Raw genomic sequence first — 12,143 nt, forward strand, 5'->3', positions numbered from 1 at the left:
ACGGAGAAGTCTGGTGGGCTGCAGCCCATGGGCTCACCAGGAGTCGGACACGACTGAGCGACTTCACTTTCAGTTTTCACTTTCATGCATTGGAGAAGGAAATGGCAACCCACTCCAGTGTTCTTGCCTGGAGAATCCCAGGGACGGGGGAGCCTGGTGAGCTGCTGTCTATGGGGTCGCACAGAGTCGGACACAACTGAAGTGACTTAGCAGCAGCAGCAGCATCCCGTTGTACAAGTGTACCACACTTTATTTAACCATTAACAGATTGAAGGACATCTTGGATGTCTCTAGTTTTTGGTAATTATGAATAAAGCTGTCACAAACATTCAAATACAGGTTTTGTATGAAAAGAATTTTTGACTAAGTTTGGTACACACCTAGCAGTACTATTACTTTAGCATATTTATTTCTCTAAAAACAAACATTTACATTGAAACAACCATTACAATGGAATATATTTATGCATAATATTATTTTAAATAAGTTAGAATTTAAAATATCCTTCTATACTCTATACCGTCCAAAGTAAAAGACTCCTCCATATGTATATACTGCCATGTGCACATGTGAGTATGTAACAGCATAGAAAAAAAAAGTGGAATATGAGTACCAAAATGTGAACAAATTTATGCTTCTGATGAAAAAAATGTAGCAGCAACGGGCAGATAGAGCCATACTATCATATTTCCTTCTCAGATCTCTAAAGTGTTGGATTCTTGTCCATAAGGCTAAAATTATATAATATTTTATAAAACTAAATAAAAGGTAGGCTTCCCTTACTGTTTTGTTATTTTGAAGAATATTGATAATATTGCCTTTTGCATAAGTGTGTGCTCAGGTGTGTCCGACTTTTTGTTACCCGACGGACCATACCCCACCAGGTTCCTCTGCCAAAAGACTGTGCCAGCAAGAATACTGGAGTAGGTTGTCGTTTCCTATTCTAGGGGATCTTCTCCATCCAGGGATTGTACCTGTGTCTTTTGTGTCTGCTACATTGGCCAGCGAAGTCTTTACTGCTGAGCCACCTAAGCGAGTGAGTGAGTGAAAGTCGCTTGGTCATGTCCGACTCTTTGCAACCCTGTAGACTATACAGTCCTTGGAATTCTCCAGGCCAGAATACTGGAGCGGGTAACCTTTCCCTTCTCCAGCGGATCTTCCCAACCCAGGGATCAAACCCAGGCCTCCTGCATTGCAGGCGGATTCTTTACCAGCTGAGCTATCAGGGAAGCTGAGCCACCTGGGAAGTCCCAATATTGTCTGGTACTCAATCTTAAATCAGGATCATTGCTCAAATAATCAAAGAAATTTTGACACTTTAAATTGTCTCTCTATTCTTCATTGTGTGTGTGCTCTATTCTTCATTAAAACCCCATAAAACAAGCAGTCCAAGGCTGACTGCTCTACAATGGGCATACTCGGTGTACATTATTGAGTGAGCAACTGAGCATGCGCACACTAACCAGTTCTTCTCCCTCTGCTAGTCAGACCATGTCCACTCACCCAAGTCATCTGGGACTAGAAATGGTAACTTAGTTCTGGAATACTGTTTTTGTTTTTTTTAAAGTTAATCCAAAAATGTTTTAAAACTGTGCTTAACTCCACCATTAGAACTGTATTATTATCCTCACCCTGACCTTGACAAAAGACACACTTTCCAGATGACATTCTCAATTCAGAGAGACAAGAATAAAGTGGTCTCAAGGGAGCATAGCATGGGTAGTTTGAGAGTTTCCTACTCCGGAGGCCACTCTCTACACTAAATATATGCCTCACACTCCCCCATAAATGCTGGTCACAACAAAAAGTGGATACTTTGCTTTGATGCAATATAATTCTATTTCAGATTCTATTTAGAATATGGAGAATGTTTTATCCTGGGGAAAAAATGTGGTCAAATACGGTGTCTCTCTGGTAAGAAGATACACTCTACACTCTGTCAATTTCTTAACTTCTCCCTTAGTTCCCTTCCTCTGTCATATTTAAGAAAATATTTTAATGCCATACTTCCATGCACACTAATTAGAATGGTTTGAAATTGTGCATAGCTTTCAGAAATATCAAGGGTTTCTTCTCCAAGGTACATCTTGGAACTTCTGGACTGTCTACATCATCAAAACGAGTAACTTCTACACAGTCTTAAAGCTCCGTAGGCGCCCTCTTTGAGGTAGAATTCAGGTCTTCACAATCATCAGATCCACAGTCATAGGGTCTACAGTTTTCCTGACTTAAGGAAAACTATATTCTAGGCACAGATACATAACTATAATTAACAGAAATTTCCAAATATTGAGAAAAGTGATGGTTACTAATTTAACTCAGGAAGGAACCTGATAGAGATTATGGAAAGAAATCTCTCAAAGCCTACGATAGTCAATAGTTACCATGGAAATGAAATTATGCTCTTGGAACTGAACAGGAGATTGCAGAATGACAGCATAGATGCAGGACTGGCATCAGAGAGCATCGGGATTGCACTCCAGTCATACTATTTCCCAGCTCTGAGACTCTAATAGGTTACACTAAGAGCCAAACTCAGAATAGTATGATATATTTCATTCATTTTATTTTATTTGGTTAATGTGAAGATTACTTTATAGACAGTGTGGGTGAAAATCTCTAGCATAATGAGAGGTATTCAGAGAGAGTGACAGGGAGATACAAAGAAACAGAGAGGTTTACTTTTCCCTTGACCCTGAAATTACCAGCTCAAAAATGAAAATTAAAGTTGTCCCATTTTTTAAATTTTTACTTTTTAATTTTTCTTGAGTTTTTTTGTGAATTCTGCTCTAACTCATTTGATTTTATAATTATACTCTTAGAATCTTTATGGTTAGTTCTACTTAAGGTAAAGTTGAAAATTATATGCGATTTATATAAGTAATTTTAATGTGTTGTTAATATAGTTTTAATATAATTATCCTGAAAGTGAAAGTGAAGTAGTTCAGTAGTGTCCGACTCTTTGCGACCCCATGGACTGTATAGCCCACCAGGTTCCTCTGCCCATGGGATTCTCCAGGCAAGAATACTGGAGTGGGTTGCCATTTCCTTCTCCAGGGGATCTTCCCAACTCAGGGATTGAACCCAGGTCTCCCACATTGCAGGCAGACACTTTAACCTCTGACCCACCAGGGAAGCCCAATAATTATCCTAGTAGCAATATTTTGCCCTTTCTAATTTAACTAAAGTAATATTAAAAACCTACTAAGTTAGTATTAGGTGAAAAAGCTGGTATAAGCTTTTATTTTTTGATATAACATACACCACCTACAATTTATTTCTTTTTCACTGAAGTGCTCAAAAGAACACATGTATACCTGTGGTGGATTCATTTTGATATTTGGCAAAACTAATACAGTTATGTAAAGTTTAAAAATAAAATAAAATTTTTAAAAAAAGGCAAAAAAAAAAAGAAAATATTCAATGAATTCCCATTTACCACACTGGAAAAAAGTAAAAGCCCCTCCTACATCTATAGCTTTCTAATTCTGTTTTTATTTTCATCCTTGGTACCTGATAACTCTCTGGATTCAAGCAAAAACAGTCTCATCAATAGCTTCAGTTACAGACAACAGGAGGGTAAACCCAGACTAAACCTCAGGTCCACAGCATTGAATTGATCATAATTCTTGATTCATAGTATATTCACACCATTTCTACTGGCAATTTTGGATTTGCTTGTTTGTTTAATAATCAAACTATAACTGTAAAACATAACTAATACAAGACTTAAATAGTTATAATATCATATAGCTGATAATATGTGCATCTTCATCCTGATCCTTAGCTGCCCAGAGTTGGAGTTACTTACATCATATTTTAATACATAGTAATATATAGAAGTTTCTACAAAATGCAGCATTTTCTATTGCTATTCATTTTATTAGTTAATAAAATGAATTATTTTATTTGCTAATAAAATGAATTATTTTATTTAGCAAAAATTATGCTAATCTCTTTTTTCTTCATTACCATGTCTCAAAAAGCTACATCTCTGTCATTGTATATAGTTGTACTTTATTCGCTATGTTTCTGAATATTCCATTGTCCTGTTTATGTGCATAATTATAAATATCTCCATATATACAGTTGTAAGAATTTATCTCGAGCGTGCAAATGAGACTGAAATTGCTGGACCATAGGATGTGTAAGTATTGAGCTTTATAAGAAAATCACAAATTTTTTTCCAAAGTGCCTATGTAAGGATACGCTTTCATCAGCAATAAATAAGAAACCTGCTTTATTCAGAAAATATATTTTCATTTCTTTCCTTCAGATAAAATTAGAAGAAACTGAACTAAATGGAAGAAGTAACCAGTCTGTAGTGTCTGAATTTATTTTTCTTGGGCTGTGTGATTCATGGGAGCTCCAGGCCTTCCTCCTAGTGATATTTTCTTCTCTTTATTTAATCACCATTTTAGGCAACATCTTCATTGTTCTCCTAATTACTGCTGACCTTCATCTCCACTGCCCTATGTACTTCCTGTTAGCCAATCTTTCGTTCATTGACTTATGCCTTTCATCAGTAACCACTCCTAAAATGATCACAGACTTTCTCAAGGCAAACAAGACCATCTCTTTTGGAAGCTGCATGTGTCAGATTTTTTTTGGACATTTTTTTGGAGGGGGTGAGATGGTGCTGCTTGTGTCAATGGCCTATGACCGTTACGTGGCCATCTGCAAGCCACTCCATTACTCTAGCATTATGAACACACAAATGTGCATTCGGCTAGTGATGATATCATGGATCATTGGCTTTGTGCATTCAATAAGCCAACTAGCTATAATTATACAATTGCCCTTCTGTGGACCCAGAGAATTGGATAGCTTTTTCTGTGATATTCCACTGGTGATGAAGCTAGCTTGCGTGGACACTTATGTTTTAGAAATGTTGATAAATGCGGACAGTGGGGTACTTGCCACCGTCTGCTTCATTCTATTGCTGATCTCTTACTCTTATATTCTGCTTATTCTCTGCCATCAGTCGAAAGATGGGGCATCCAAGGCTTTCTCCACTTGCACTGCCCACATCACAGTGGTCATGTTATTCTTTGGGCCCTGTATCTTCATCTACCTGTTTCCACTCAACATCACTTGGGTGGACAAGTTTCTTGCTGTATTTTATGCAGCCATCACACCACTACTAAATCCAGTCATTTACACTTTAAGAAACAAAGAGATTAAAATTGCCATTAAGAGACTATGATGATAGCTTATGGATTTCTGTTGGCATTTCATGATCTCACATTATAAGAATGTGATAATTCCCAATTCACATATGGAAACCATGTGTATCTCTTGGTGAAAGTTTTGTGTCAATTCTATAGCATTCCAGAATTATCAAAATGAGTCCCTGTTTGGGAAATGTGGCCAGTCTTTAGAGCAATGATTTTGGTTGTTCTCAAGAATGATTTGGAATTAACAACAATGTTAATGTTAATTATTACTATCTGTACTGCTACTTCAACACAGACCACCACACCTGGAAATTTTCTAATCTGTTATGCATTTCTTTCAGCAAAGCATTTCATGTGGATCTTCTCTCTCTTTTTTTTTTTTAATAAGTTTATACACTGAATGCAGGGGTTTGTGCATGCTCAGTCATGTCTGACTCTGTGATGCCACAGACTGTAGCCCACCAGGCTCTTCTGTCTATGGAATTTTCCACGCAAGGATACTGGAGTGGGTTGCCGTTTCCTACAACAGAAGATTTTCCTTACTCAGGGATCAAACCCACGTCTCCTGCATCTCCTGCATTGGCAAGCAGATTCTGTACCACTGAGCCAGTGCACTGAATACTGCTATCTTTATTTTACAAATTGATAAATTAGTCTATTGATTAGTTAACATTCTAGTTACCTTCTGGAGAGATAGCTAAGAGAGAATCATTAAGTATTCCTAATCATATTCAGAAAGAAATCTGAGTCATAATCATAATCTGGAGAGAGTGTTGTGCCCCCAACATCATGTCTCAGTCATTTCTGAAACAGTGTCTTTAAGAGATACATATTCAATACAAAGATGGCTATATTAACAACTTTTGGAGATTTTGCTTTTTCCCTTCCTATTCATAAATGGCTTAGGCCGTTCATTATACAGGTGAGTCAAAAGATCTAGTTTTGGAATAAACTATTCATTTAATTCACTGAAGTATTCACATAATCTTTAAGAATGAAATTATGTACAGAGTTTGTGAATTGTTCATTAGTACCTATAACAAAACAAAACTTTCTTCAGAAATTTTCCTACTCTGGGCCTCAAAATTTTATATAAATTTATATCCATTTATCTGAAATCAATGGATCTAGATATACTTCAAATTTCACATTACTTTTTAAAGATGACATAGTCTTGTGTATTTTGTAACATTTACAATAGAAAATCTCAGGAATAAACCCTTAAATAAAATAATTGCCATTTTCATATGTGTATGTGTATATGATATGATATGTATTCTGATTTTTTTTTAATTTTTCTACCTCTGCATACTCAGTTTGTATACTATTTATTAACTTGTCTTCGATAACATTGATTTTTTTTCTTATCTTTGAACATTCTGTTTTAAAGCCACTCCAGTATTTTTGCCTGAGAAATCCCATGGACAGAGTTGCCTAGCGGGCTACAGTCCATGGGATCACAAAGAGTCGGACACGACTGTGTGACTAAAAAAAAACAAAAACAAAAAATTCATAATTTCACATTTCTTTTAATTTTCTTTTTATTGAAGGATAATTACTTTAGAGAATTTTGTTGTTTTCTGTCAAACCTCAACATGAATCAGCCATAGGTCTATATATATATCCTCTCCCTTTTGAACCTCCCTCCCATCTCCTGCCCCATCTCACCCCTCTAGATTGAAACAGAGCCCCTGTTTGAGTTTCCTGAGGCATACAAAAAATTCCCATTGGCTATCTATTTTACATATGGTAATGTAAGTTTCCATGTTACTCTTTCCATACATCTCACCCTCTCCTCCTCTCTCCCCATGTCCATAAGTCTATTCTCTATATCTGTTTCTCCACTGCTGCCCTGTAAATAAATGCTTCAGTACCATTTTTCTAGATTCTGTTTATATGTGTTAGAATACAGTATTTATCTTTCTCTTTCTGACTCAACTTTACTCTGTACAATAGGTTCTAGGTTCATCCACCTCATCAGAACTGACTCAAATGTATTCCTTTTATGGGTTAGTAATATTCCATTGTGTATATGTACCACAACTTCTTTATCCATTCATCTGTTGATGGACATCTAGGTGACTTCCATGTTCTAGGTATTGTGAATAGCTGCAATGAACAATGAGTTACATGTGTCTTTTTCAACTTTGGTTTCTTCAGGGTATATGCCTAGGAGTGGGATTGCTGGGGCATATGGTGGTTTTATTCCTAGTTTTTTAAGGAACCTCCATACTGTCTTCCATAGTGGCTGCAACAGTTTACATTCCCATCAAAAGTGCAAGAGTGCTCCCTTTTCTCCACACCCTCTCCAGCATTTATTGTTTGTAGACTTTTTGATTATGGCCATTCTGACTGGTGTGAAGTGATATCTCATTGTAGTTTTGATTTGCATTTCCCTAATAATGAGCGATGTTGAGCATCTTTTCATGTTTGTTAGCCATCCATATGTCTTCTTTGGAGAAATGTCTGTTTAGGTCTCTTTCCCACTTTTTGATGGGGTTGTTTGTTTTTCTGGCATTGAGTTGTAGGAGCTGCTTGTATATTTCGGAAATTAATCCTTTGTCAGTTGTTTCATTTGCTATTATTTTCTCCCATTCTGAGGGATGTCTTTTCACCTTGCTTTTAGTTTCCTTGGCTGTGCAAAAGCTTTGACGTTCAATCAGGTCCCAATTATTAACTTTTTTTTTATTTCCATCACTCTAAGAGGTGGGTCATAGAGGATCTTGCTTTGATTTATGTCATCAAGGGTTCTACCTATGTTTTCCTCCAAGAGTTTTATAGTTTCTGGTCTTACATTTAGGTCGCTAATCCATTTTGAGTTTATCTATGTGTATGGTGTTAGGAAGTGTTCTAATTTCATTCTTTTACATGTAGCTGTCCAGTTTTCCCAGCACAATTTATTGAAGATGCCATATTTGCCCCATTGTATATTCTTGCCTCCTTTGTCAAAAATAAGGTACCTATAGGTGCATGGGTTTATTTCTTGGCTTCCTATCTTGTTCCACTGGTCTATATTTCTGTTTTTGTGCCAGTGCCATACTGTTTTGATGATTGTAGCTTTGTAGTATAACTTGAAGTCAGGAAGGTTGATTCCTCCAGCTCCATTCTTCTTTCTCAAGACTGCTTTTGCTATTCAGGGTCTTTTGTGTTTCCATATGAATTGTGAAATTTTTTGTTATAGTTCTGTGAAAAATGCCATTGGTAATTTGATAGAGATGGCATTGAATCTGTACATTGCATTTGGTAGTAGTCATTTTCACAATATTGATTGTTCCTATCTAGGAACATGGAATATCTCTCTATCTGTTTATGTCCTCTTTGATTTCTTTCATCAGTGTCTTATAATTGTTTGTGTATAGTTCTTTTGTCTCCTTAGGTAATTTATTCCTAGATATTTAATTCTTTTTGTTGCAGTGGTGAATGGGATTGATTCCTTAATTTCTTTTTCTGATTGTTCATTGTTAATATATAGAAATGCGACTGTGTATTGATTTTGTATCCTGCAACTTTGCTAAATTCACTGATTAGCTCTAGAAATTTTTCCATACTCTCTTTAGGGTTTTCTATGTACAGTATCATGTCATCTGCAGTCAGTGAGAGCTTTACTTCTTCTTTTCCGATCTGGATTACTTTTATTTCTTTTTCTTCTCTGCTGTAGCTAGGACTTCCAGAACTATGTTGAATAACACTGGTGAAATATTTATTTTGTTCCTGATCTTAGGGGGAATGTTTTCAGTTTTTCACCATTGAGAATAATGTTTGCTGTAGGCTTTTCAAATATGGCCTTTACTATGTTAAAGTATCAGAGAAGGCAATGGCACCCCATTCCTGTACTCTTGCCTGGAAAATCCCATGGATGGAGGAGCCTGGTGGGCCGCAGACCATGGGGTCGCTATGAGTCAGACACGACTGAGCGACCACTTTCATTTGCCCTTTCACGGATTGGAGAAGGCAATGGCAACCCACTCCAGTGTTCTTGCCTGGAGAATCTCAGGGAGTGGGGAGCCTGGTGGGATGCTGTCTATAGGGTCGCACAGAGTTGGACACTACTGAAGCGACTTAGCAGCAGCAGCATGTGGAGGTATGCCCATTTTTTTGAAGAGTTTTAATCATAAATAGGTACTGAATTTTGTCAAAGGTTTTTTCTGCATCTATTGAGATTATCATATGGTTTTTATCTTTCAATTTGTGAATATGGAGTATCACATTGATTAATTTGTGCCTATTGAAGACTCCTTGCATTACTGGAATAAACCCAACTTAATCATGGTGTATGAAATTTTTGATATGCTGCTGAATTCTGTTTGCTAAAATTTTTTTTTGAGGATTATTGAATCTATGTTCATCAGTGATACTGGCCTATAGTTTTCTTTTTTTGTGTTGTCTTTGTCTGGTTTTGGTATCAGGGTGATAGTGGTCTTGAAGAATGAGTTTGGAAGTGTTCTTTCCTCTGCAATTTTTTGAAAGAGTTTTAGAAGGATAGGAGTTAGCTCTTCTCTAAATATTTGATAGAATTATCCTGTGAAGCCATCCGGTCCTGGGCTTTAGTTTTTGGGAGATTTTTGATCACAGCTTCAATTTCAGTGCTTGTAATCGGGTTGTTCATAATTTGTATTTTTTCCTGGTTTAGTATTTGTAGATTGAACTTTTCTAATAATCTGTCCATTTCTTCCGGGTTATCCATTGTATTGCCATATAGTTGTTCATAATAGTCTCTTATAATCCTTTGTATTCTGCATTGTCTGTTGTAAACTCTCCTTTTTCATTTCTAATTTTGTTGAATTGATTCTCTTTCTTTTTCTTGATGAGTCTGGCTAAAGACTTGTCAATTTGTTTATCTTCTCAAAGAACCAGCTTTTAGTTTTATTAATCTTTACCATTGTTTCTTTCATTTATTTTTTATGTAGTTCTGCTCATATCTTTATGATTTCTTTCCTTTTACTAATTTTGGGGGTTTTTTGTTCTTGTTTTTCCAGTTGTTTTACATGCAACATTAGGTCGTCTATTCGATGTTTTTCTTGTTTCTTAAGGTAGGATTGTATTACTATAAACTTCCCTTTTAGGACTGCTTTCACTGCATCCCATAGGTTTTGAGTTGTCATGTTTTCATTTCCATTTTTTTCTAGAAATTTTTTGATTTCTTGACTAACTTGTGGTTATTTAGAAATGTGTTGCTTGATCTCCATGTGTTTGTGTTTCTTACAGTTTTTTTTTTTCTTGTAATTGATATCTAGTTTCATAGCATTGTGTTTGGAGAAGATGCTTGATGCAATTTCAATTTTCTCAAATTTACTGAGGTTTGATTTGTGACCCAAGATGTAGTCTATCCTGGAGAATGTTCCATGTGCACTTGAGAAGAAGGTGCATTCCTCTGCATTTGGATGGAATGTCCTGAAGATATCAATGAGATCCATCTCATCTAATGTATCATTTAAGATTTGTGTTTCTTATTAATTTTTTGTTTTGATGATCTGTCCACTGGTGTGAGTGGGCTGTTAAAGTCTCCTGCTATTATTGTGTTACTGTGAATTTCTCCTTTTATGCCTGTTAGTGTTTGTTTTATGTATTGAGATGCTCCTATGTTGGGTGCATAGATATTTACAATTGTTATGTCTTCTTCTTGGATTGATTGCTTGATCAATGTGTAGTGTCCTTCTTATTTCTTGTAATCTTCTTTATTTTAAGGTCTATTTTGTCTGATAGGAGGATTGCTACTCCAGCTTTCTTTTGCTTCCTATTTGCATGGAATATATTTGTCCATCCTCTCACTTTCAGTCTATATGTGTCTTGAGGTCTGAAGTGAGTTTCTTGTAGACAGCATATATATGGGACTTGTTTTTGAATCCATTCAGCCAGTCTGTGTCTTTTTGTTGGAGCATTTAATCCATTTACATTTAATTGTTGATATTTATGTTCCTATTGCCACTTTCTTAATTGCTTGGGTTGATTTTGCAGATTTTTTTTTTCCCTTCTCTTGTGTTTCTTGACTATTCAAGTCTGTTTAACATTTGTTGTGAACCTGGTTTGGTGGTACTGAATTCTCCTAACTTTTACTTGTCTGGAAAGCCTTTTTTTCCTCCACCAATTTGAATGAGATCCTTGCCAGGTACAGTAATCTTGGCTGTAGATTTTTCCCTTTCAGTACTTTAAATATATCCTATCATTCCCTTCTGGCCTGCAGAGTTTCTGCTGAAAGATCAGCTGTTAAGCATATAGGGTTTCCCTTGTGTGGTACTTGTTGCTTCTCCCTTGCTGCTATTAATATTCTTTCTTTGTGTTTAGTCTTTGTTAGTTTGATTAGTATGTGTCTTGGCGTGTTTTGCCTTGGGTTTGTCCTGTATGGAACACTTTGTGCCTCTTGGACGTGATTGACTATTTCTTTTTCCATGTTGGGGAAATTTTCAACTATAATCTCTTCAAAAATTTTCTCATAACCTTTCTTTTTCTCTTCTTGTTCTGGGACCCCTGTAATTCAAATATTGGTGCATTTGATATTGTCCCAGAGGTCTCTGAGACTATCCTCAGTTCTTTTCAGTCTTTTTACTTTATTCTGCTCTTCATAAGTTATATCCCCCATTTTATCTTCCAGCTCACTGATTTGTTCTTCTACTTCAGATATTTTGCTATTGATTCTTTCTAGAGTATTTTTAATTTCAGTCATTGTGTTGTTTGTCTCTGTATTTTTATTCTTTAATTCTTCTAGGTCTTTGTTAATTGATTCTTACATTTTCTACATTTTGTTTTCAAGGTTTTTGATCATCTTTACTATCATTATTCTGAATTTTTTTTCAGGTAGATTGCCTATTTCATTTTCATTTATTTGGACTTCTGTATTTCTAGTTTGTCCCTTCACTTGTGTAGTATTTCTCTGTCTTTTCATTATTTTTTTTTTTAACTTACTGTGCTTGAGGTCTCCTTTTCTCAGGCTTCAGTGTTGAATTCTTTCTTCCTTTTGGTGTCTGTCCT

The 12,143-nt window shown here is 36.0% G+C and overlaps 1 protein-coding gene across 1 annotated transcript; it reads left to right on the forward strand.

The window, feature by feature from the left end:
• The first annotated feature begins 1,860 nt into the window (after window positions 1-1,860).
• LOC129622078 (olfactory receptor 4F4-like) lies at window positions 1,861-5,206 on the forward strand. The gene is made up of 2 exons (XM_055538994.1): window positions 1,861-1,914; window positions 4,277-5,206. Exons 1-2 carry the CDS (start codon window positions 1,861-1,863, stop codon window positions 5,204-5,206), a joined length of 984 nt encoding a protein of 327 aa, XP_055394969.1.
• Window positions 5,207-12,143: the final 6,937 nt, after the last annotated feature.

Source organism: Bubalus kerabau, chromosome 10 (genome assembly GCF_029407905.1).
Source record: "Bubalus kerabau isolate K-KA32 ecotype Philippines breed swamp buffalo chromosome 10, PCC_UOA_SB_1v2, whole genome shotgun sequence".
NCBI classification, from domain to species: Eukaryota; Metazoa; Chordata; class Mammalia; order Artiodactyla; family Bovidae; genus Bubalus; species Bubalus kerabau.